The 27,001-nt window shown below is 43.4% G+C and overlaps 2 protein-coding genes across 12 annotated transcripts in view; one reads left to right on the top strand and one right to left on the bottom strand.

Moving 5' to 3' along the window:
* Mtus1 (microtubule associated scaffold protein 1) overlaps positions 1 to 4,110 on the top strand; it is a 148,866-nt gene extending 144,756 nt beyond the window's left edge. For all 11 annotated transcript variants that reach the window (XM_063234613.1, XM_013151632.3, XM_003469154.5 and 8 more), the window contains 2 exons: positions 1,177 to 1,274; positions 1,917 to 4,110. In XM_063234613.1, the coding sequence (XP_063090683.1) occupies positions 1,177 to 1,274; positions 1,917 to 2,130 (312 nt within the window). In that variant the 3' untranslated portion in view covers positions 2,131 to 4,110. The remainder of the gene's footprint in view (positions 1 to 1,176; positions 1,275 to 1,916) is intronic.
* Positions 4,111 to 4,904: 794 nt separating this feature from the next.
* Positions 4,905 to 27,001, bottom strand: part of Pdgfrl (platelet derived growth factor receptor like) — a 47,717-nt gene continuing 25,620 nt past the window's right edge. The window contains exons 3-6 of the mRNA XM_003469152.5: positions 18,040 to 18,191; positions 12,632 to 12,925; positions 6,784 to 6,923; positions 4,905 to 5,401 (exon numbers count right to left, since the gene is read on the bottom strand). Coding sequence (XP_003469200.2) covers positions 5,213 to 5,401; positions 6,784 to 6,923; positions 12,632 to 12,925; positions 18,040 to 18,191 — 775 coding nt within the window. The 3' untranslated portion in view covers positions 4,905 to 5,212. The remainder of the gene's footprint in view (positions 5,402 to 6,783; positions 6,924 to 12,631; positions 12,926 to 18,039; positions 18,192 to 27,001) is intronic.

The raw sequence follows: 27,001 nt of genomic DNA, 5'->3' as shown, positions 1-27,001 counted from the left end.
TCTAAGGTGGAAATGTTGGTATGAATATGAGCGCTAACTCTGTCAGTAATTAGCACTGTGATATTTTCATTTCCCTTATTTTACTATGAAAGGCTGGGCCCGATAGTATTTAAAGTCAGTCATCACCTAGTCTGTAATTTCAGCTTTTCCCACTTCATGTTTTTATTTGTAATTCCTGTACAGTTGCTGAGCGTTTCACAGTCCCTGATTCTTTTATTCTAGACTCGTTTTCTGGAATGGTGTTTCACCTGAACAGCTAGCCCTGAGCATTTGTGGATATTAGAATGTCTTTAAAATAATAGACATCTGAATTAGGCACTTTAATCAGAGTAATCGTAATAGTGCAATGACAGCACCTTAGGATTAATTCTGACCAAGCTGCAGTGTTGCCTCCTAAGTAATAAATCGTGCCTTTAGAAAGTGAGCCGGCATGGAATCAACCCTCCATCATGTCAGTGATTAAATATCTTCAGGGATCTTATCCGTTAGCTCTCAGCTGATCAAATTGCTCCCCTTGAAAGTGTAGTGTGAGCAGGAAAACAGGTGTTTTGCACTGAGCAGGAGAGCAGCCTTCCCTAGTGTTCCTTTTGTTTGATCTCTGTGGGACTTTGTTACCTTGTATCTTTGGGTGTATGGTCAGAGGTAGATACTTAAGAGTAACCCTGAAATCCAAAATGTGTACAAGGTCTTACTAAATGTGGCCAAGAACCATGAACTGTTGGCCTAGGAGTTTTCATGGGAGTTGTTGTTTATTGGGGTTTATTTTTTTTCCCCAAAAAAACTCACCTCAGGAAGATGTCACAGCTGTGACAAACGGACTGCTGTGCTACATGATTTGCTGTATCACCTAAAAAAAAAAAAAAATGGACCCAGTGCCTGGGGTCACCCAGGTAGAGTGCCAGTTCTCAGAGGGGATTCTAAAACTGTGACCTGGGTGTGTCTGCTTTTCAGTGCCTGCCATTCTTCTTGAATATATACCAATTCATTCCATGTTGCTGCTTTAAGACTGTTTTGTTGTTGTTGTGTGTTAGGGTATAAAAATCTCAATGTGCTTTTAAATTTCCCTCATTAAATCTCTTCCAAGTGTGCTTGTGTCAAGAATATATCTTAAGAAAGAAAGGAATTGCATTTTTTTCCTACTGAATAATAGAGGTCGGAATTTTTCTTTATGCCAAGGTGGACAACAACACAGCACTGGTTGACAAATTGAAGCGATTCCAGCAGGAGAATGAGGAATTAAAAGCTCGGATGGACAAGCACATGGCAATCTCAAGGTAAAAATAAACCCGTCCCATTTTCCCTAACCTGCTCCTGATGGGTTAGTTTCATACCGTGCTCCTCCACCATGTACCTCCGGGAAATGTAATCAAAGCAAGTGGCTGAAAAAGTACTAACTTCCAAATATGATGACATCTGTTCATGCTTTTATCAAAGTGGCCTGGACCAAACAGAGGCCTCAGCGAGGAAACCTCCTCTGGCTTTCTGACTGTGAATGCATTCAGAAAAGGAGCAACACAAAACAGAAAATATCCCTGTCCCAGGGGTGTGGCTCAGACAGAGCACCCCAATACCAGTCAATAATCTTTAAAAAAAGAAAGCAGGCCCAAATATAAGGGAGTCATAAAACCTGTGGTGTCCCTGTGAAAGTGCCACACACTACTACAAATTGTCCCAAAGGTGCAGTTTTTTGTGTGTGTTTTTTTTCTGTTTTGTCTCCTTCCTTGCTCAGGCTTATGCCTCAAGTATTTGGGTTTAGCATCTGGCTGGGCTTAGGCAGTTTTAATACCAGTGACCTTCTAAGGGATTCTATTTTCTCCCATTGGCATTTTGGACTTTCAAATTTAAGATGGTAAAGTTTTTCAAGTTAAGTTTTTAACTTAAGTTCACATGGTTTCTGGCTCCTTGTTGTGTTCAAGGCAACTTTCCACGGAGCAGGCTGTGCTGCAGGAGTCGCTGGAGAAGGAGTCAAAAGTCAACAAGCGACTCTCCATGGAGAATGAGGAACTGCTGTGGAAGCTGCACAACGGGGACTTGTGCAGCCCCAAGAGATCCCCCACGTCCTCAGCCATCCCCTTTCAGTCACCCAGGAATTCGGGCTCCTTCCCTAGCCCTAACGTGTCGCCCAGATGACGCTTCCTGGAAGCCGGGAGACTCTGGGCGGGCAGTTGGATGCAGGTCTGCAGGACCAACCCTAATGACCATCGTGGGAGCAAGAGCTACATTAGCTCCTGTGAATTTCTGCAGGATAACTGGAATGCGGCTACCACCAAAACCGGCTACCTAGGAGACTGGAACTCTGGAGGAAGACTTTTGACTTGGTCCAAAAGATTCCTCTAAAAAAAGATTCAGAATCAATATGGAACTCGTTGCACAAAGCACTTAAGGAACGAGAGAATCTTGTTCATTGCCTTTTTCACCTAAGCTTAAGGGGAAAAACTCTCAGGGCCCTATGAAGATTTATAACCTTTATAACATTCTTCACAGACACCTTCTTGTGATTTTTATTTCGGTCTGGCTGTGGGTGGGGTATATGAGTGAAACAGATGTGAGAGTGTCATGTGTCTTCTTTACTTCAGGATAAAAGTCAAAAGCTCACTATATCTGGGTATGTACTAAATCAGATCATAGTCAGTGTACAGATTGTGACAAAAGCCATAGAAGAAAAAGCAATAGTTCTTTAAATTACAATTCTCTACCACCACCTCTACCAGCCCTGTGACCCAGCGGAGAGAGGGTATGATGGGGAAAGCTTTGGCTTGTTGGTATCTGTATGTTTTCTCTGTCTTTTTGGAGTAACTTGTTGGGAGTTTTTCAGTGTTCACCCCCATCAGTTTAAACTAGGTAGACTTATCTGTGGGTTACATAATCCTAACACTATACGATGACCCATTTCTCAGGCAATGAGAATATACAGAATCCTAAGATTTCTGTTTATGTATAAAGAAAAACCGCAATGCCAATGGTTTGTTCTGCCTTATGTTTTTTTACCTTGAGCTAAACTACGCTTTCAGATGTAGACTCTTCTCCTCTCTCCTGTAATCCCTATTTCTCCCTTTCCTTTCTTTGCCATCCAGAGCCACAAAACCCTCTACCTCCCATCTATGCTTTCCAGAGCCAGCTCATTTCCAAGGTGCTGAACTCATTTTCCAGATAAACTGAGACCTGGATCTGATACACAAATTTTGGAAACCCTTACCATAAAATGAGAAAAAGTTCCTGGCTGGAACTAAGAAAGATAGGAGTCAGCACATACTGATAAGTAGAAGCACCTTAAGCCAATAATGCTGTGGTTAATAGAATAAAAGAGCCTGGGAAGACTTTGCTAGTTTGAGGGCACCCTTTGAGCGCTCTGTCCTTTAGAAAGCTAGCAGAATAGCCACCTGACAAGTGGAAAATGTGGCTTGACAACTCTACCAGTTATGTTTGAACTTGTTTTCACAACTTATCACCACACTCAGTTTTACACTCTGGAAGACAGGAGGACGACTGTGGCTTTTCCTCCCCTCCCTGCATGTGTCAATCCTGTGATGTCAGTATAGTAAGAACAGACTAGGAAATTAGATGTGGGTATTTGAGTTAGCAGCTACATGTGCGTTACATGGGCAGCTAGTATTCATCATGCATGTTTATTTTAATTAGTGATTGTGTTGGATGTCTTTAACCTCTGATAGTTTATCACGTATGTAACCTTCCATGTTTGCTTCTGATAAGTGGGGACATAGATTCACTGCCGGCTCCTGGGATACGTCTGCTCTCACGTCTGCGTTGTTCTCAGTGACATTAGCCAAAGTTGGGTTTGCCATTCATCCCCTCTACATAATAATCTCTCGCTACTCCCTGCTATTCTCCATACCGTTTAGGTGTCTAGGAAATAAACCTTACAGTAATTAGTAAAAATGTTCTCAGAGGGTGGGAGACAAGGAAGAAGACAGGGAACAAAATAGAGAATTTTTAAGATGTGTTTAAACCAAATGTTTCACACAGGATGCAAAATGTTGGCACGTCATAAAAATACAAATGTGTAAACAATGGTAGCTGTGCTGTTTGTAGTGATGGAAAGTGTATTTTATTTTGATCAAATAAATGATGCTGGAATATTCAATGTAAGAATCGCAGCCTCTGACCTATTTTACTTTGCAAAGTGTTGCTTGGTGTATAGCGGAGTAATTAAGAGCAAGTCTCCTAAGCCATTCACAGGAACTTCCAGGGAAACCACGAAATTCGTCATGGGTTGAATTCTGGGTCACAGCTCAAGTTAGAGCTGAACTTTTTAAAATTTAAAGATGTGTACTTGAAAAATAAATTTTGGCGGTTTTAATAAGCTATTGTCTAAATACTTCTGAGGCAGAGTCTAGACAATGTTAAATACTTCTTGGCTGTCATGACTCTTCATGGTGGCCCTCTTTGTGTCTTCTAGACCAGATGGACTTTTAGTTTTGCTTTTTCTCCCTTCCTGTTTCGTTTGGCCCACGTTCGTTCTGTAGAGCCTACTTTTCCCTTACCCCTTTACTTCTCAAGTAAATTTTTGACACCATTTTAAAAAGTTAAATATTTCTTTATTTTATGTTAAAAGTTAAACTAAAATGTTCTAGTTTTTACTGGATAGTCTAAAATTAGAACTTTACATACGAAGAATTAAATGTTTGATTTTTTTGAAACCTTTGTAAAATGACTCACATAAGCTTTAAAGTTGCTACTGATGGAAAGTGTTATGTCAGTGTTTGAATCTTAGGTCACAACTTGTAGATAAGTAGTTGAACTATGTAATAGTAACTCATTTAAAACACCTGATGTAGTGGGATTGTTACAGCAAAGAGAACCCTATGCATTGACTCAGCTATTGCTGCCAGCAAGTCTTTCTTGATGTCTTTCAAGGCAATTTAGAAAACAAGCACTTAACTCCATTTTTTTTTTTTACAAAACTTTGCTCATTTAATAGAAATGATTAAAGTTGTCAGTGTATATGCTTTTTAAGTAGAAAAAACATGGACATAGGTAAGCAGTCTAAATACATGCTTTCTGTTAGAAAAGTTAACACTTCTATTAATAAAAAATGGGTGACTTCCTTTTAGTTTGGATGTGTGGGTCTGACTCACTGGCAGAAGTTGCCACTTGGCATCAATCAGCCTCTGGCAAAGCATTAATAAGAAGCCCAGGCTGACTGTGTATACGAATGGGCTTTCCATCAGTTTGCAATATTTCACTTTCCAAGTCAGGAAAACTCAACAGTGGTAGCTACTGTAGTCTGTCCTCGGGGATTCTGAGCAGTACAGATGTAATACCCCGCATCAATGGTCTCAAAGTCTTCCACCGTGAGGACGCTCTGAGAGATTCTTGTGGTGTGTCCGAGTCCTCTGTGGATCAGCCTCCAAGTATCTTGAATTGCTACAGGCCTTTCATCCTGTTTAATGACAGCAACACAGACAAGCTGCAGGAGCAACAAGCTGCTGTGCATAGCTCCCACGCACCCAACACACAGTTCCTTTCAAAGTGCAAAGCTCATACTTATGCATGAGCTTTATGTATTTGGTATGCAGCGCTCTGGGCTCTGGAAGCTTTTACACTGTGTAATCACTCAAGGCTGCATTTTTTCCAAGTGGAGTCTCAAATTTCAGGATACTGTTTGGTGATTTCTTTCTGCCATTTTCTTCAGTAAGCTTATACTTAAGATATATTCTTTTGGAACTCTAAATGGAACTGGTATTGAGCACAAAAACAGACCAAGTTTTCCACTGCTTCCATCTTTATATTGTTCACTGACATCTCCCCAAGTGGTTCTCATTCACAGAAGTTAAAATCAGAAGCTCAAACCACTCACTGTAAATGAAGAAGAGCTCCCAGTTGCTCAGCCTTGGGACAAGTACAATTAGTCATATGTGCCATGGGACTCCAGAGGGAGAAAACTGGATAAAATGATGCCTTAGAAGATATGACATGCCTTTCTAGAAGAAGATGTTCACTTTTGAGATACTTTTGCCAAATTTGGTGATGAAAATACAGTGTTTTCTAAATCCACTTAATACTAATATTACTAAGCTAATATTTTCTGCTCATAGAAATTGACAACGTAAAAAAATACCAGCCCTCTTGGAAATCAATGTCTTCCCAATGTGGCAACACTTTTTAATAATAATTACCTCGTACTAGAGCACTGAAAAATATTACTCTTCAGGGAGAGCTATTTCCCAGTCATTACCACTCTCAGGTCAGAAGTAGATTGGCCACTGAGAAGTGAAATCTCTTCTGGCAGCAGCAGGATTATTCCATGTTGGTAGCACAGCTGTTTATTTCAGCGAGCAGAACATGCACAAAGGCTGAATGTGCCATAGTTGCTTTTATGGAAAGTCTATTTTTAAATGACCTCTGGCTTCACAGCACCTTTTTGACTGGGCCTCCACTCAGAGCTCCCATCACAGGGCATAGCTTGGAGATCAGTGTGAAGACACAGATTTGCTCCTAGTAGATCAGACTGAAGACTGAGCCCTCTTCCTTTTTCAGGCCACTATCTCTTCTTAATTAGGGGTTAAGAAAGCAAAAACTACATACAAAGAGTGTATATTGGGTAAACATTTGTAAACATAATGAAATATCTTAGACCAGTAATGGTGAACCTGCTAGGGCTTTCAGTGGCAACAGCCCACTGCGGCACACACGCCATTAGTTCATCACCACTGTCTTAGAGAAAACAAGCCCTGACCCCTGCCAGAGCCCCACACATTACTTGCACTGGATGGGTACAAAAGGGACTTTAAAAGGCAGCCTGAGACCAGGTGTGGTACTTACCTTCTGCCCTGGAAAGATCCACCTGAATTCCACTTCGACATCGGGCTCCCCTAGGACAGTGCACAGCACACTGATGTCATCCCCACCCCTCACTTTGTTGGAGGAGGCCAGGATGGTGGTTGATGGGGGACCACTGGGGACTGGAAGTGAGCAGGAGATAGGGAGTGTGAGATGAGATCCATGAGTACGACACTAAAGACAATCTACACATGAATTCTTCTCTTTGGAGAAAGATGTAACATCTTAGAGCTTCCCAACCAACACAAGGGCAGTGTTAGCACATTACTTTTGGTTTCCTTTGAAGCTGCCTCTGTCCCAGTCTCAGATGATCCCCGGGGTGGTCATCCATGGCTCCAAGGCTACTGTGCTTACAGTCAGGCAGGAGGCTAACAGGCTGGCCAGGGGTCACGTGAACAAAATGGTGATGGGGAGAGAGGTGCTTGAGGAAAGAGCAAGAAGAACGTGACAAAGGCAGCTGGCTGGTGGAATCAGAAGGGGTGGCAGGGACAGATATGGTGTGGCTGTCGTTTCTCAGAAAATAGAGAAGTCTCGGGTAAATACATGGGTTAGAAAGATGTTTCACTTCCGGGAGAACATGGCGGACAGATAGCAGCAGCTACGGAGGCTCTCCGAAAGACTCGGCTTAGAATTCAGGAATGGTGCGGAGCAAGGAGTCATAAGCAGGTGGAGATATGCTCTGCTGACCCAGGAATGAACTGGGCTGAGAGAAACCAACTTGGAATGCAGTCCTGGTGCTAGAACAGGAGCAGAGGGGCCTCAGTGTGGAGGCTGGAGCCCGCGCCATTGGAAGCCACGATTAGGGTTTCCCAACGTGTGGCAGCTGCGTCTACATCAGCTTGGCAGGGAGAGAGACGCGCGGGAGCTCTGAGAACGGGAATCGGTGAATGGAGTTGAAAACAGGACGGGCGGGGAGCTGTGCATTGACTTGCGGTGAGTGAGAGAAACTGACACTCTCCCACAGTTTAATGAGACTCCAGCGGAAGACATTCTGGGACTGGGCAGACTTGCGGGAGCGGGGCGTTGCAGCAACTTCAGCCACGTATCCCCCTCTCAAGGGGGATTGGTGAGAAGTGCCTAGCCTACGTGACGCTGCTGGTGGAGACCCAGTAGGCTAGCACAACCCAGATCCCAGAGCCTGAGTGTGGCCTGGAGGGGTAGGCCCGCATAGGCTGCCTGGTCTACAATTTCCTGGTGTGCTGCGGTGGGCAGGAACACCTAGCCGGCGCAATTCGATCAGGCTGTGGCTGACAGAGAGGGAAGCTGGGCCTCCTATATACGCTTGCATATATAAGGAACAAAGAATATGGGAAGAGGCAGCAACAAGAAAGGCTCCTCAGCCCCCAATCCTGAGAAACAGGCAATAGCAGACACCACACCAATAGACATAAAGCGCCATCTAGAGAGTCTCATAGATCAGTTCAGGAATGAAGTTATTAATGACCTGAAGCTAGAAATAAGCAGAATAGTTAGAGAAATGCTAAGCACCACCCAAGAAAAAAACGGATGGTGGAATGGAAGAACAGAAAAAGAGGGGAGAATTGTTTGATGGAGAAAATAGAGAAAGCATAGAATACGTGAAGCAGGTTCAAAGAGACTACCAGGAAACTAAAAACTCTATCGAAAACTGGCATAACAGCTTGAAAGAAACTAAGGACAGACTGTCTGAACTGGAGGGCAGATTTGCAATATGAGAGAATGAAATGAAAAACTTCTTAAAAGTAACAAAGAAACAAACAGCAATAATACAAAGACTAGAAGATGATAAGAGGATCCATAACTTAAGAATTAAGAACATAAAAGAAGAAGTAGGGACACAAACAAATGAGATACAAAAGCTACTCACAGAAATAATCCAGGAGAATTTTCCTAATTTAGCAAAAGGTAAAGATACTCAGATGTATGAGGCATACAGGACCCCAGCCAGCTACAATCCAAACAGAGCAACACCCAGGCATATAATAATAAAAATTCCAGAAATTCAATACAAGAACAGAATATTAAAAGCTGTCAGAGATAAGAAACAGACCACTTACAAGGGAACACCCATCAGAATTACAGCAGATTTCTCTGCACAAACCATCAAATCATGAAGAGCATGGGGGGAAATAATTCAAGCTTTGAAAGATAATAATCTCCAGCCAAGATTGAGATATCCTGCACAACTATCCCTGGAAATTGATGGAAAAACAAGGTGTTTCCAGGATAAAGAGGAACTAGGGGAATTTGCAACCACCAATTCAACTTTACAGAGACTACTGCAGGATATTCTAAAAAAGAAAAATACAAAGAATCCAGAAATAGTGGCAGAGAGGCCACAATGAATGGAGCAGAAAACAAAATGAAGAAGACAAACTGACAACTAATGACAGAAAAAGAGCTCAACAGAAATGAGGCAGAGAAGATTGGATGATAGGAACAGCTATTTTGGAGAAAATGACATCTTAATAATAGGTAATACTGATTTAGTATCATCTTGTTTTGAAGTCTCATCAAGCTTTTGTTCTTCTGTCTCCATTGGTCTAAACAGGTTGTATCTTATTGGATTTTATTATTTATGATAGTATAAGCAAAAACTTTTAAAGACAAGGAGATTATACAGAAACCATTGTTCATTTTCTGTTAGTTGATTCTAAATACCCTGTAATGCTGTCATTCTCTTAAATGGTTTTACATTGTTTTGATATATTTGATGCTACAGTATATGAAGTTATACTCAAAGATTTCAAGGAAAGAGATGCTATGGTAACTACTTTTATGTCAGGATTATCTTGTGGTGAAACACTATTCTGCTTAAATGGTTATGTTTTGATCTGCGCTGTTTTGCTGTTATGCCCTCTTTTATCTCAATCTCCACTTCATTATTTTTTATTTTTATCCTTTTAATTAAGGGAAAAATAAATAAAAAATAGCAGGATATATTATAGTAACCCACTTTGACTTTCCATTATCTTGATTTAAAGCCCTGTATTACTCTCACCATCTTGTTTTTCACTGATGTCCCCCTATTCTGTTTTGCTTGATAGTACCAGGTTTGAAAGTTTAGGCAACAGCTGTGAAGATAGTGAGATTCATTATGACGCCCATTCTCGTTGACTTTTATCTACTTTCGAAGATCTATAATGTCTCCAATGTTTTGGTTTTGTCAGTTTTGTTCTTTACTGTTTTGTTCAATTTTGTTATAACTGATGATATAGGCAATTCTATTAGAGATAGCAGGAGGCATTATGGTAACCATTATTGATCACCTTGTATTATGCTTTTACATTATCTATTATGTCCACCCTTTTGATTTGATTGACTCGGTTCTATTAGGTCACATTTGGTTCTACTCCCTTCCAAAAAAGTAATAAGAACTGTGGGAGGAACAAAACCCAAAATGTGTAATTGTCATTGTACAAAAGAGAGGAAAAGAAAGTGCTCTAAATGATATAACTGCATGCATATTTAAGTGTATAAGATAGAAAATGATATCACTGAGTTTTATTGGATCACTGAACAGAACTGTCTGCAGTCTCACTGTTGGTATGTCCACTTTACAAGCTTTAATTTTGTGACTTGAACAATTATTTCTAAGATGACAATATGTAATCCATTAACTAGTGATTTCCTACTGTTTATTTTTTTCTATAAATCTGTATAACTTGTACCCTTTCTCTGCTTTTTTTTCCTCCTTAAATAAAATTAAAAAAAAAAAAAGAAATACTGTAAGAAAAGAGAAAGAAGTTTCCAAGAAGGGCACTAGTGCTACTTGTGTTTGCAGTGCATTTACTTCACAGCATTTCAGAAACACATTTCTTTGTTGTTTCCTCATTCACAAGTAGTTTTCATCGTGGTCTTGAGCAAAGCAATGTGATAGAAGCTGGAATCACAGAAGCCAGCAAGACAGAAGTGGACTCTGTCCTCTGAGTGTACATTCCAGTGGAGGGACCACTAAGCAAGTCATTGTGCGTTTTGTTGAAAACTTTGACTGTGTTAAGAGCCATAGAGGAGAAGCCCAGAGTGTTCTGAAAGTTCAGAATGGTCTGAGCCAGGAAAGGCTTCCTTAAGGAAGCAAAGTCTGGACTAAAATCTCAGGGTGGGGGGCTTAAAAGACTTGGATGGGGGAAGGGCAGACAGAAATGCTTGGGTGCACGCCCATAAGGTGAGATGTAGGCAGCCTGGGGAAGAAGAGGAGTTGGACCAGGCGGCGGGGGAGGACAGAGCTGGGCAGGGCACGTGTGGCCTGTCAGGCCGCGTGAAGGATCGCGACTGTGGTCTGGGAGAGATGGGAACCTGCGGGACAGCTTCGTTAGAATTATAATCAATAACGGTGTGGAAAATGAATCAAGGAAGGAGAAAGAGGACACTCTTAGAAAGGTAATCATATTTGTCCTAGAAATAGGTGAAAACTTGAACGCTTTTCAAGTTACGAAACTGATGGAGTGAAACCATAGGATCTGAAAACAATTCAATGAGAGGAAGAATAAAGGACAGGAGGAGAAGGACACTGGCCAGTGCGCTGTCACTGAGGCAGAGAATGCAGGAGATCCAGGCCTGGGGGAGCAATGCTGATGGGCCTGTGGGGCTGCATGGCCGGTGGAGCACCTCAAGGCAGACATAACGACACATAAACTTGGTGCTTCTGGCTCTGGAACCCAGATACTCAGGAGCCATTAATGTACAGATAAGAAGTGAAGTTACGGAGATGGATGCGGCTGTCTAGGAAAAGTTCAGGAAGTGAAAAAGGGCACCTTGGGGAGCCCCACATGTAAGAGTACGGGGCAAAGGCTGACAAGGGAGGATGAGAGAGCTGGCAGGAGGATGAGCAGGACAGAGTGGAGCTGAGAGTTTGATACAGGGGTGGCGGACTCTGGTTGGATAAGGACAGACATTGCCCGCTGGGTTTAACAGCACTAGCGTCCCTGCAGTCTTGACAAAACTGTCCTGGAGGAGCACAGGGGAGGGAGCTAATGGGAGTGGGCCGAGGAGTGTTGGGAGGAAGGATGTAGAGCCGGGGAGCACAGCTGCTTCAGGGAGTCTGACCTGCACGAGAGAGAGATGGCTTTCATGTAGGGCTGAGGGTGGCCAAGACGGTTTGTGAGCTACTCGGAAACATGGAGTGACCATTCCTACAGGATAAGGCTCACAGCTGGGGACAGGAAGCATTAAAGAGCCCAAATTGTAACTTCAGAGAATGACTAGCTTTGGGACATGCGTCTCTCCACAGGGCTGCCTGAGAACCACCAGAGCAGTGGCAAAGACTGTACCCCACTCCCAGACCACTCCCGCTCACCAGGGAAGAGTTCTCAGAGAGGAGGGTCATCCTGGGGGGACTACAGGGCGTCCCCTCTCCTCTCCGGGGCATTGGGAGGAGGTTCTCCTCCAGAAAGTCAAAGAAGAGAGAAGCCCCCAGGGAGGGATCCACTCACCAGCCTGCCCCTGTGCCACTAACTCAGGGATGAAGGGTCTTGGGGGACTTGGGGGCTACCAGGAGGCCAGAGCTGACTGGCTGGCTACCGCTTGCTCTGCCATCAAGGAAACAGAGAGGACTGTGGTTAGCACAAGGAGGTTGGGAGGATTGCTAAGGGGAGGCTGGCGATACAGGGGCTGATCAAACACAGAGGCAGGGTCAGAGCCACGGGTGGGAGAATCTGGAGAAAAGCAATAGGGGAGAGTTGGGTTAGAGCCAGGGCAAGAATGCAGAACATTCTAGAAGTGGTCATTCAATAGGGAAGCCCATCAGAACAGCATTCTATGCTCTGTATTTTCATCCACAACAGAATAGCAGTTCCTGATAGGGACTCATAGGAACTAACTAAAATCCAGGCATGGGGAATAGCAGGCTTACCTTCCACGTAGAGCAGTTGGTACTTGATGGAGATCTGAGACTTGCCCCCAGCCTCTGCCTTGCAGTAGACCACCCCCTGGTGGTCAGAATGAGGGTGCAGATACACAAAGCCTCTTTTCAAGTCATAAATAATGTCTGTTCCATTGGCTGGGATTTCCTTGGCAGGGAACTCCCTATGTAGCGTGACTTTGGCTGACAACACAGTTACTCGACAAGGAACCACAGCCTGTCTGTCCGGGTTCAGGTAGACAACATCAAAATAACTGGAAGAAGGTACAAAAAGTTCTCCTTTTTCTGCAAATGGAAAGACACAGTCTCATTTACTCTGGAGACATTCGTTAAGTGCTCCTTAAGGATTCTGAACACTTGTGCACAAAGATGAGAGGACTTGCAGTGAACTCAGACTACTGGCTCCTTACAAAAACAGAGAAAGCTGACTTCTTTAGGCCTTCCATTTTTTTGGAAGAATGATTTTACTTTTGCTACAGACTTTATTATTGGAGGTCCCCGAGAAGTCTACATGTTAAAGGCTTGGTCCCCACTGTAGCACCGTTGGGAGGTGTTAAGCCCTTTAGGAGTTGGGGTTTAGTGGGAGGTCCTGGCCTGTGATCTAAGAGGGGATTGTGAGGTCCCTATTTTTTTTCCTTCCTGGCCATGAGGTGAGTGGTTCTGCTTCACTGTGTGATCCTGCCATGATGTGCTGCCTTGCTACAGGCCCAATGAGATGGGCCAATTGCTCATGGACTGGAATTTCCAAAACTGTGAGCCAAAATAAACCTTTTCTCTTGATAAGTTAATTGTCTCAGGGTTTTTTTTTTAAATTTTATTTTATTTTATTTTTTTGTGACACAAAGCTGACTAACATATCATCTTGTAAGAAACAAAAAAGGTCTTGGTTCAAACCCAAATCAGACCATAGATCACCAAACTGAGGAAGAAGACTGTCTTCTTCCTGTTAAGAGCAGTCTTCAAAGCCAGAATGATGGTACAAGTTTATAATCCCAGAACTTGGGAGGCTAATGCAGGAGAATTGTTGCAAGTTCAAGACCAGCCTGGACTACAAAGTGAGCTCAAGACCAGCCTGAACTACATAGTGAAACTTTGTCTCAAAAAAAAAAAAAAAAAAAGCAGTTTTAGACGTTGGAACAATTCCTGCTTTTATGTAGAGAAATTAGCCCCTTATCTGTAGTTCATAACTGCCAACTGGGAGACACTTCCCAGCATATGGAGTCCTGCTGGTAGGCCCAGCACAGTGACAGCATCTGTGTTCTCACCCTGCCTCATTCTCAGCTCAGAAGACCTACTGCCTGCCCAAGACAGAGTAAAGAAGTGGGCCAGAAATAGGAAGGAACCTGCTGGTCCCCAGGTCCAGTCTCTGCCTGGCTACTTGCCTGGGAACCATCAGCCAGCCTCTTATCTCCCATCTTCCCTCTGAAATGTATTCTGTCAGGTCCTTGAAACCCTAGATGGTGGCATTTTTATCCTGTGACAGTATGAACAGCTACTTTGAAGAAAATGAGAGACATTATGGTAGCCATTGTTGATATCCTGTTGACTTGTTTTGAAGTCCTGTGTTGCTTGCATTGTTTGATTTGCTTTATTCTGTTTTGTTTTATTCTCTTTAAAATAAAAAATAAAATAAAAAGAAATGGGAGAAAAAAGGACTGGCTTACCCATACGACCCTTTAGACTTCATCAAGGATCTGGGGTATACTTGTTGTGTATGGCTGTGTGTCTGTGCATGCATGTGTTTTGCTTACTTGGCATAGCACATTAAACCCTTATCTTCTGGATCATTCTATGAGGGAATATTCCAAAACCACTAAGAGAAATTTTCAGAGCTAATCACAACACTGGATACTTGTTAAAGTGTTTCTTCTGTTTCCCTTGCAATGTTTCTGAAACAAGTAATTTTTCTTAGATTTCTCCTCCACTAGCTTTCTATGTCACCACTGTATGATGTTTTGGGTTAGTCACAGGATTCCTGGAAACAACAGCAAGTGTCTCCATGAGCCAAAATATTTTTGCTGCTAGAACCAAGTTCACTAGCATGGAAGACCTTCCTCTTGACTTTACTATTAGTAAACAGTTTGTTGCAGCTCAAAGAGTCTCCATCACTGCCAGGCCGCAAATCAGCTTGAATGATTCAAGCTACTTGATGATAATTTTACTTTCAGAATTTGACAAGAGGTATTTTCTGTTATACCTAACATCCTTGCGTTCATGGCCTGGGATGTGTTACTTTATTTCTCTGTGCTACGACTTCCGCATTTGTAAAGAGGAGAATCTGGAGTAGATAATATTGAAGACATCTTTTTAGCAACAACACTAAAAGACTTTACAACTGATTATAAGATTACAGAGGTATATCCTGGTTTAAGGACTTATAACTAGAATCAATGGGCCAAGCCAGAAGAATTAAACAATTTGAATTTCAGACCACTAAAATAATACCTTACCTCTTGTACTATGATATGTGCTTTGAAATAAGTGATTCCACCAGTTGCTTTAAAATAAGAGCTGGAGGTTTAACTGAGTGGTAAACTGCTTGTTTAGTATGGGCAAGGCCTTAGTTTCTCTCCCCACTGACCCCTACACACACACACACACACACACACACACACACACACACACACTCACACTGTACTGGCTACATCCTGAATCTACTGCCTTTCAAACATGGAGTGACTTTCATCTACAACAGAAAAAGTGTGCTGAACTTCATTTTTTAAATTATAGGTAAAATATATCTCCTGCAAATGTGCTTATTCATGTAACATATTGTTATTTTTTTACTAAACACATGGGATTTTACATTTCAAAAAATGAAGGTTAATAGTTTATAAACAAAAAATCTATAAACTAATATCCACAATATGGAAAACTCAAAATCTAATAAAGTATTTACTAATGTAGTTTGCCTACATATGAGAATAATTGTTCAAGCCTTGCATTCTAAGAGAGCCCTCCTTCCTGTATTAAATCTCAGCCTTGATCATAAGGGTGTTAGTCACATGCATCTGCTCCCTGAGGATAACTTACTAGCTGTATACTGAGGATCTGAATGTTTTCCTTTATGTATGTAATAGGAATGGGAAGTGGGAAAAGGAACCTCTCCAAGAGCCTTCTGGATAAAGATGAAGAGGAAATATATATGGCCATCACTTAAACATGGTACAACTTAGTAACAACTTAGTCCCCCAAGAGAAGCTTCCCAGTGTTTTCAACCAAACTCTAGGAATGAATGGCAAATGTTCTCTACACGCATGGCTGAGAAGCATATGCTCTGAAAGAATTCAGAGCCAGCAATGGAAGCTTGGCTTCTGTAACTGCCCATCTGGGTTCCCCAAATCCATCGACAGCTGGAAGGATGAACTGCCAAACCCTACTGTGAAAGTACACCAGGACATTTAGCTTAGTGTTGAGGAATTAAACACAAGACACAACATATTTGATCACTTCTGCTTTTGACCTGGGTTTTATTTTGTTTTTTGAGGTAGAGTCTCATGTGATTCAGGCTGGCCTTGAACTCACAGCACAGCCTAGGCTAGCTTTAAACTCTTGGCAATCCTCTTGCCTCTGCCTCCCTGGGATTTCAGGCATGTGCCGCTACACCTGCCTTGGCCTGGTTTCTTTAAAGTCAAAGTGAATCTGTTTTAGCCTTCCTTTGGTTCACAAAAAAGATATCAGCAAATTAAAAAAAGAGACCTACCAACAAAATTCAAAGAGAATCCATAAATCTGATGGACTATTCTGCTCAAATAAAGCCTTCAGTCCAAAACCTGAACCAGTTTGAGAAGACACAATAGTGCTAATCTTGGCAAAAAATCTTTATTGAGCAGTTTGACATACGGCATCCACCCTTGTTTGGGATAATGGCTCGTACTTGTGTTATCTGGTTTCCTTTCCTCCTGTTGCTCTGCAGTGTGTCATATAGAGGGTACATGAGCAGTTCTGTGTAGCATATTCCAAAATGAGGGTCCAAAGGGATTGCCTGTGAGCAGTGAGAACAAGTCCCCTAACAGTTCCAGCTATTGTCTGTCCAATTACAATCTGCTTAATGCTTTGTCCTGGAGAGAGTTCAAGCAGTGGCTGCACTGGATCCTGGGTCAGAAAAAGTTTGATTCCTTATTCTGACACTGTAAGTCACAGAAAACTGGGCAAGCCACCTTGCCTTTTTGAGTATCAGAATCAGCATTATTATTTGTATAACACAGGTGATAAAAATTGCTTTTATATATTTCCTAGTGATGCTGTAGAAATTAAAGTGAGAAATTGGTGTTTCTGAATTATAGCACGTGTTGATAATGCATCAGCTGGAAAGGGCCAATTTGGACAGATACAGAAAATACATGAGAGGTTATCAAAGCGTTAATTAATGGCAAGGGCATAGGATCATTTGGACCAAATGTATAAGTCACCCTAGATCTGGAGCTGGAGATGGAGCTCGATGGTAGAAAAGCATATGTTCTTGCCTAGCATGTGGAATACACACACACACACACCAATGTCTGAAAGGCATGTGGATTCAAGATAGAACTCATAAAACTTGTCCCCAGAAGCCCAGAAAGGATCCCAGCTTCTTCTGAAATGCCCTGGACACCAGTACCAGGAAGTAGAATTTGCAAGATTCCTAAACACTGTTCCTGACCTCTGAACCTTGCTGAACTTTATCCCCCTGACTTCAGAGTTGAGGGAATCTGCAGAGGAAGGAGGCTGTGGGTAGGTATGCAGGCAGGCAGCAGAAGGAGACCTGCCATGTGTTCCCTCAAAAACGCAAGCTCTGTCTTATAAATGCTCAATTGCCACTGCAGAGGGAAACTGGGACTTGTGGATTGGCAGGCTCCCTAATTCAGGGACTGAGACGAAAGCCAAGAAGCACACATAATTTGAGAAGCCTGCCCCTATGCTCAGCTCGAACTACTCATACAAATGAATACCAGGATGTTTTAACAAAATCCCTGTGACTATGGAGGTTCCAGAAAGATCAGTACTATCCAATGGAACTGTCTGAGAGGGAGATGTTCTCTGTGCTGTTCAGGACCACAGCCACTAGATACACATCACCACTGCACACTTGAAATGTGTCTAGTGGTTTCCACAATGAACAGTACAGTTACAGATCTTAGAATCAGTTCTGTGTTCAAATCCTGGCACCACCACTTCTTGCTGTGTGGTCTTTGGGATTTAATCTCTCTAAACCTCAGCTTTCCCATGTGGGAAAAAATGATGTCTATACTTACTCTGAGCGTTGTATGACTTACATGATGTAATGGATGGAAAGCATTTAGCCCAGACCCTAAATAGTGCCTTACTATCATTTGCTATTCAGCATGCAGTAGAAATCCCAGTCGTGGGCCAAATGCGGACATTCGAAGGATTTTGCAGTAAATGCACCAAGCAGTTACCTGTAAAAAAGATGTAGGTAGAGCCCGTTTTGGCCTCGTCCCTTCGGCAGATGTAGCCATTGCAGAGCTGGGCCCAGCAGCTGAATTCCCCGGTGTCAGCCGCCGTGGAGTTGACCAGGGTCAGCTGGCCGTAGCGCTCATGCTGCTTCATGCTATGAGTACAAGAGAGGGCAGGTCAGAGCAGGACGGTCACCTTCTGCTTATCACTCTCTCCTCCACTGTTCTCAGATGTCAACACCCTACTGACTTGGGGCAGAGGTTACTCCCCTGCAGATGGCACAAAGCAAGCAGAGTATGTTTTGGGGGAGGCAGACAGAAAAGCCTTTCCTAGGAGGAAATCATTCAGGACAATTACATTTTCCACAGAGAGGAAATGCTCTGTGGCCTCAGAACAGGGGCTGTGTTAAGTAAGATCACAAATACATTAACGACTCGGCCTCCAAAGCTCAGCCAAAAGCCTTGGGCTGGTGTTTTGCTTTCAGCCTATGTTTCTAATGAGCTTTCTTAAATGCAAATAACATAAATAAAAGCACACAGGATTATCCAGTATCTAAAATCCTTTTCCGCAATAAATCTCTGAATAAAAATTTGGACAATGAAGGATGCTACATTAGCATACTAAAAATAAAATGTTTCCCTAAAGGAATGATTGCATTGGTTAGTAAGATGTCACTTCGATTTAGATCCTCAAACTCCCCACAAAAGCTTTACCTATTCAGAGGTGGGATTGTAGAAGGCGATTGGATCAGAGAGGCCCTAAATGTGCTGCGAGGGGGTGGGGGCTGGCTGGAAGAAGTGAGTCCCTAGAGAGGCGGCCTGGAAGGGTGTACTCTTCTCCCTGGCTTCTTCCTTAACTCTCTGCTTTCTGACTGCCACAGCATGAGCAGCAGCTTCCACCAGAACTTTCCAGCACGCTCTTCCTGCCTTGAGCCAGCCAACTATGAACCGCATCCTCTAAAACCTGGGAGCCAAAATAAACATCTCTTCCTTTAAATCATGGGTGTGGAATATCGTATCCCAGTGACAGGAAAGTGACTTAAACGTTGATGCAACCCGTCCTGTGGATCTTTTGCTCTTCCTACAGCCTCGCCCAGTTATTTGTACTTTTATTTTCTCTCTTGTATTTTTATATTGTTCCCTGAAAAATATATTCGCAAGACACTTCAACTCCTTTCTATGATAAGGAGAGACATATTGACCATTAAACACTAGTATTGGCCACTTGTGATTAATCAGATTAGCACGACAGGAACCTACGTGTGCCACCTTGCTCTCCTATAGCTGAGGAGTTTCAGCTCATGGGGACCCAAAATAAATAACTGTAACCAGAGGATCATCTCAGATATCCAAATGCTCCACTCCTCTGAGCTCCACATGCTCTTCTGATGGAATCAAGATTTTCCTGTTTTATGTTACATCAGTATCCCTAAAGCTGCCACTTGAAACTGAGCACATGCAAAAGATCTGGTTGGTGGCTCCTAAACAGAGCCCTGTCTGGTTCATTGTTGAATAGCTTGTTGTGGCCCCCAGTCCTGCCAAGAGGTGTCTCTGTACTCCCACTCGGCCTCCTTTACACTGAACGGAAATCTCTCCTCCCTCAGGAAGCTTCTAATTACAACAGACTCTCAGGAACCTCCCTCACTTTCTCCTCATGAAGTCATTTGCTCCTTCCTTATCTCTCCCTCTGATACCTCCGGCTTCTGGTTTTTGTACTAGCCAGGAATAAGAGAAGGGACTGAGCCCGGTGCGTTTTACATTCCCTAAGTGACAAATCTGTGCAGAGCACACAGTATAGAGTCCCCAAATAGGAGTGATTTGAAATTGAATTGAACCAGACAGTAGAAAATGGAAAGACTCTTGAACAGCAGGCATCCAGCTCTCCCTTTGGCAGATGCTGTACTTTGGACCTAGAATGCCCCTCAAAGGCCCAAGTGGTGCAGGCTTGACCCTTGGCCTGTGGTACCTTTGGAAGATGGTAGAACCTTTAGAAGGCCTGGCTTAAGGAGAGGTCTTTGGTCACTGTGAGTGTCAGGGAGGGTGAGACCCTCTCTGCCTGTTTATCTTTTTCTACTTTCCAGCTATGAAGAGAGGGGCTTTGTTCCACCATGGACCCCCACCATGGTGTGCTGCCAATGGTCCAAAGCCACAGGGCCAATAAATCACAGACTGGAACCTCTAAAATTGTGACCCAAATAAACATTTCTTTTGATTCTCACAGCAACAGAAAGCTAACTGATTCAGCAATTGAAAAAGTTGAATCGGAGACCCAGAAGTGACATCCAGAGACCTACAGCTGCTGACCAATTGAGCAAGTCTTCCTAAATGACTTGAGTACATACCAAATATTCATTAGAGAGGAAACTGCATGTAAAGCATGTCATGCAATGCGAGGTTCTGTGAATTATCCTAATTGTAATTATACATAATTATAGATTAATCATTATGGATACTACCATACTACAGCAATGACAGACAACACACTCAGCATTAGAGAGAACATAGCAAATAAAAAGTAGTGGGCTTTAAAGGGATCACAGTCTAGTTAAGGAGTTAAAATTAATATACATGGAAAGGTCTGAGAAAAATTAAAAGGATCCCTCATATAAGAATGGAAGAAGGAAAAGAACAAGAAATCAACAAAAAGCAAGCCCTCCCTGTGAACCAGTGCCATGCATGGGCCGATGGGGGGACAGCCAGATGCCAGCCTCTGCCAGCACAGAGTAGGAGACAAGAAGAGCCATTCCCACCCCCAGCCATAAATGACAGGCTGATCCAGGGCTGCGATGATAGCTATTGAGGTAAAGTACAATTTAATGCTTGTAGTGCTTAGTGTTTCACTGATTTTGCAGGTCTAAAACTGGTAGTTCAATCATCTATTCAGAGAATAATAATACTCAGTGTAGCATCTAGGAGGATCTTCTTCTGAAGGTGGTAGCCATTGTTAATTCTCTATTATCTCATTTGGAAGTTCTGCATCATTTTCATTGTTTTGTTGAGCTGGGTTTTATTCTGTTTTGTTTGAGTTATTATATCCGATGTCATGGGTAGCTGTTTCAAAGATAACAAGATATATTATGGTAGCCATTTTGGATTTATTTTTATCTTGTTTTGAAGTCCTTTATTGCATTCATTGTTTTGGTTTTATTGGTTCTATTCTGTTCTGTTTTGTTTGCTTTTACTATGTCTGAAGGTATGGCCAATGATTTTTGAAGACAACAAGAGGCATTATGGTAACCACTGTTGATTTTCTATTATCTTGTTTTGAAGTCCTGTGTCACTTACATTGCTTCATTTTGATTGGCTTTATTCTGTTTCATTTTGCTTGGTTTTATTCTCTTTAAAATACAAAACAAAGAAGGGAAGAAATTCTGAAAGGGATTCCTCTTGTAGCCTCAAGAGAATGAAGGCAGTTTGCAGAGGAGGTGAGATGAGGTGAACATTAAAGGGGAGGGAAGAGAAGGATCGACAGGCAGCAAACATAACACACTGGCTCAGGACTCCATGAGCCGCCCTGGTCTGCTGTGCTCACTGCGGTGGCCATGCTATGCAGCATGTAAAAATAGCTGAACAGTGACTTGGGAATTTCACCCATTAATTAGTGAAGACAGAAGCGGGGGGTTGGAAGTCACAGACATATTGCTCAGAAGAGCAAGAGGGGTGCATAGTTCATTCACCAAGCAACAAGAAAACAGCACTGGGGTGTAGGAGCTGGTGGGTGTGGGTGTGATCTCACACACACACACACAATTTCACTTGGCAGAATGAAAGTCTCAGGCATCTAGAAAAAATAATCAATTTCAGTTTTAAGAGTGGAGCTAGATTTCAGGGGACAAAAAGTGGGAACAAAAAAGAGAGAGAGACAAAATGAAGGTGGACGTCTCCCCATGTGGACCATGGTGTCTGGCCACATTGCTGTAGAGCTCAGACCCAGCGTACAAAACCAGCAGTTAATGAATGAATTCATTGAGCACCTCCTCTGCCCCGGGACTTGTTTACATCACGGTGACAGAATGTGTAAGATGCCATCCCACTGGGAAAGTAACTGGGGCACAGGAAAATCTAACACCTGGGAGTAACCCGACCACATCATGAAATCAGCACGCGGTATCTTTAGCAGGATTGGGGGTGGAAGGAAGGAAATGTACCGGGAAACATTCTGCATTCTCCACCCCCTCTTCTATGCAAACCTTGTAAAACAGGAATCAAATTATTTAGCAGGATTACAGTTTAATGCCTGGATAAAAGTGTCCACTGCTACTAATGGTCTTGTACATTTCAAGCAGCAAGTTGCCCAAAGGGTGGAGAGCAGACTTCAGTCGGGGGTGAGGGCTGAACTGTGTCATGAAATAGAGAAAAGAATTCATTCAGACCTACAGAGCCACTGTCTCCAGAAGACTGGGGCTTTCACTTATAACCAATGAACAACACCTCCAAAGATGGAAGAAATGGTGAATGTGAAGGATGAATGGAACAACAGAAGGTTCTGTGACCAAAATGTCAGAAAAAAGTAAAGTAAGATCAGTTAGAACTTAAATGAGCTGGAGCAGCTCTGAATATCCCAACACAGTAGCTCACACTGCACTAGCCTTCTAGCCGTGACCTCCAGAGAGCTCAGTGATGAATAAGATCAGGATTCAAAGACCATTTGCTCAAATCCTCAGACTTTGCACGTGTGTGTGTGTGTGTGTGTGTGTGTGTGTGTGTGTGTGTGTCCAGTTGGCTCCCATGGCCTTTGTTGGTATGGAATTCCATTCCCATCAGTTGCACTCTGGAGCTTCCTGCATTCACCCCAGTACAATTTCTCCTGAAGGTGGTTCAGAAGTCATGGGATAGAGCTAAGGAGGGAGATGACAGCTCCCATGGTTAGGGATCAATGTGCCTCTCAACTAGGACAATGACCAGGTAGCAGTGGTGGAATCCTCCCCCAGGCTCAGCAAGCCAAAGACAGGGAGTAAGCTCCAGGTTACAATCATTCATTAGTTCCATAAATACTTCATGAGTGCAAATTAAAGTGGAAGGCACTGAAGTGGAGAGGAGGAATGTAGAGAGGTCTAGAGCACTGTCTGCTCTCCAGCCCCTCTGTGGCAAATGCTGTGGGAATTCGGAGTCGGATATCCAGGAAAAGCTCCAGCATCCAAAGAGAATATGCATTCCATGGGAAGGAGATCTCCTGAGAGGAGACAAAAGGGGTTTGCAATGGAAGTTTGGCTGGACGGCACACATGAGCTGGCTGGACTGCTATGAAAGGTGGTGACACAGTATCTCTTTCCTATGACACCAGAGGGGGCACAGTCTGCCCAACAGCTGTCACACCTCTCCCTCTCGTTTCCCTTCATTCCCCCAAGGTTGCTGGAGGACAAATTAGGACAACTTGGCCCAGTGTCCTCCTGCCTCCCTGCAGGTTATTTCGTGGCCTCTCTCCAGGCCACTCTGATGGATGTCAGTAACAATGACTCTCCCTGACTCTGGCCGCTCTAGATGCTGCTGCCTGTTTGAAGAAGTTGTGGGCAAATCACCTCTGGATTAACATAGTGAAGACTGGGGACAGATACGAATCCAATACTAATATTCACAACCTCTCCAAGCCCCAATAAGCTGAACACATGCCTTCCTGAAGATTCCTTGGTTTTAGCCTCATTATTTTTAGGGAGTCACAACAGCTCAGGGAATCAAACAGCCACATGTCCCTGTCACCAATCTGACACCATGACAGCTATGGCTGTTTAGGATACCCTACACTGGCTCAAGGAAAGATCTGCCCTAACCATAGCAGGCTTGAATTTGAACCAAACAGTAAAACTGAATTTGAACCAATCAGTAGCCTCAGACTGGAAGGCTGTGTACTTAGGCCAATTTGGACCAATCAACAGGCCTGAATTTGGACCAACCACAGCCCACACCAGTTATATAAGCAGCAGTCTCCTTGCACTCTTCAAATTGGGGGAGGAGAGCTCCCTCTGTGCACTGACTCCTCTTGCACTGCAGCACAGGTCTTGTTCAAGTAAAGCCTCTCTCTGGTGGGCCTATAAATCTGCAATGATTTGTTTCTCAGGTAGTACAGGCTCAGAAGGGCCTATAAATCTACTTGGGAATTATCCTGAGTAGTGGACAGTGATCACTTAAAAAACAAGTTATAAACAGCAGCTGGTAGAGCTGAAACTTCCAAAGATCAGCAAGCAAGGTAGACCAGCAACAAAGAGCAGCAACTGCCAGTGCCCTGGTGGCATCTGGCATGGCTGGCATCAACCAGTGGTAGCTGGCCGTGGCACAGACCAGCAAGTGGCAGAGTTGAGTGATGGAGTCTGACATTAGTTGCTGCTGACCAGCAGCATCAGGGCCCAGAGCTGCAACACCAAGGGCCGAGGGCCATAGGTACATAAGGCGCACAGCCGTGAGCAGAGCTGCACTTTGTGGATTCAAAGCAAAAGGACCCTCAACTGATTGGTGACATTTGGTTGTCTGGAGGGGCCATGTCCTTTGCGAAGGTCCCTGGGAAGAAGGCAGACAATGCTAACGATCAGCATAGACCTCCTCATGGATGATAAGTGCCCAAGTGCTGCGGTCCTGCCCTGGCTGTCCAGGCAGTGTGGCCTTCCCCACCTGCCCAGCACAAAGCCCTCTGCTTTCTGTTGCAACTTTTGTTTATGTCTCTGTTTTCTTTTTCTCGGCCTCACAAGATGCTTCAAAAGGCTTTCTTATCAGGTGGCCAAACAGGAAAAATCATTTCCATAATTGTACGTTCTACACTATTAATTTGGAATTGTGCCTTCTGGGGAACTGACCTGACCCTCCCATATGGAGGTTCCTCATAATACTTGAAATTAAAATTTGTCTGAAATGAATCTGAAGCTGGAAACCATCCGGCTTTAGGTGTACACTAGATACCCACAGCAGGGTGAGTTAAGGCCATAAGCCTGTTTGTATGTCAGGATATTGGCTGGCAGGGCAAAGTGAGACAGTAAACAGCATTTTACCCTTGGGGGTGGACATCAACAGTAGGGTGGGCTCGAGCCATGCTGAATCAGCATCATCACCCAGTGTTACTCAAGTGCGAGGCGAGGCAGGTTGTGTCTCTTTAGTCCTTGGGAGAGTAGTTCTGTGGCTTGCTTTGGTGCATATGCATCGGACTACTGGGATTTATTGGTCTCTTGGCTCAGGGAATTATTGGTTCTTTTCCTTTTGGAGATGGATTTTTCAGGATAGGACGTCTGAGTTCCTCAGATTTCCTTGTATTTAATTTATTACTATTATGCCTGTGATTTGTGATTTGTGACTGAAACAATCTTTGGATTGTGTATTTGTCTGGGAAAGTATTGATCCCAAGGTTAACTGGTGTACTGACTATAGTCTGGTCTGTCGTGGCCTTTTCTTATGATTCTGTTTGTTGTCGCTGTGTTTCCCAGAAGTATTCGGACTGTGTTGTGTGAAGGAACTTTTCCTTTAGGTAATTGATTGATGTAGCTCTCATCCTAGGGAGCAGCAGACTAGGTAGTAAGTACAGGTTTTGACACTCAGTCTGGAAAAGCTCCTACCAAACATGGGACTTGTCACTAGGATACCTTTTAACTAATTGGTGCAAAATTTAAGGAGAATGGTTTAAAGAAAAAGAGGCTGATCAGTTCAGCTCAGTATAAAGTGGGAGATCAGGGAGGTCGAGAACACTGGCCAAAAGAATAGGTGTCTGAATTGTATACCATTTTCCAGCGGATTCGTTCTGTAAAAGAAAGGGAAGTAAGAAATCCCTTCTCTCCAGGTCACTATGAAGTTATTTGTATGAATGCAGCTCCTAAATGCCCCTGGACACAGAACCAAACAGAGATACCCTAAGAGACCCACTTCCACTGTGCACCTTGCTAGGAAACGTCTGCACCTCCTTACTCAGCATGGGGCCCAACAGCAGCTGATGCAGGGCCACTCTATCGCCTGACACAACCGACAGCTCTCTTCTAGTACCACCTCTCACCGACACCTACCCTGCCAGTCCTATCTCTGGTGGGCTTGAGATCAGGAAGCAAAGCGGCACCCCACTTTACTCAGGGGAATCTGCTCCCACGACAGGAAGTGTCAGGTGCGGATGGGGGTCGTCACAGTGCGCGTTCCCTGTTCAGTGAGAGACACATCTCAGTGTAAAGAGAGATCACGCATTTCTTAAATTTAGAAATGCATTTTATTAAGTTGAAAATAACTTTTATTCGGACTCGTGGAGGATGTGATTGCAGTATTAACTGCTGCTGCACTTGTAATGAGAAAGAAAGTAGTCACTAAAAATCTGGGACCGGGAATATAGCTCAGCGGCATGGTGCCTGCCTGACAAGTAAAAGGTCCTGAGTTTGATCCCCAGCATAAATAAATAAATAAATAAAACTCTCCCTAAAGCACCTGATGACTTGGCAGTAATACTTCAGACCACAAAGTCAAGAGGTTTGGGGACTGCACGGTTCCCACCCAGCCTCGATTCTGATCCTAAATGGGATTCTGAAAAGCCTATGCATAGGGAGAGAATGAAGCATTTTTTAACTTGCTCCAGAAGGAATGGGAAAGTAATATCTGATTAAGCCTATCAGTTATGACAGGTCAAAGAAACAACAAAGGTGGAGAATCCTGCTGTGGCCTTCTGAAAGCGTACTAAGACCAAATCAGAGTTGGCAGAAGAGAGCTCTAACAGCTATGCATTTTATAATGTAGCCTGCTTCAGATAGTAGAAGAATGTCACAAAAATTTGAGGCAGGGCCCCAAACCCCATTATTAATTCTGGTGGAAGAGGCCTTCCACTCAGAAGAGGCAAAGAAGAATAAAAGATTAGAGAAAAAGACACGACTTTGGGCTGCTTTAACTCAACTGCTGTCTCGGTATCTCACAAGACCCTCAAAAATGTACTCCACAAGGACTGGGGAGAAACAAGTGTCTGTATTGTTGGAAGGAGGGTCACTGGAGAGGAGAAGGTCCCCACAGTCTAGAATGG

The sequence above is a fragment of the Cavia porcellus genome, unplaced genomic scaffold (genome assembly GCF_034190915.1).
Source record: "Cavia porcellus strain 051 isolate PalLab524CR breed Dunkin Hartley unplaced genomic scaffold, mCavPor4.1 scaffold_24, whole genome shotgun sequence".
Lineage (NCBI taxonomy): Eukaryota > Metazoa > Chordata > Mammalia > Rodentia > Caviidae > Cavia > Cavia porcellus.
Note: the sequence above shows the minus strand (reverse complement) of the source record. Positions and strands in the feature narration are given on the sequence as shown.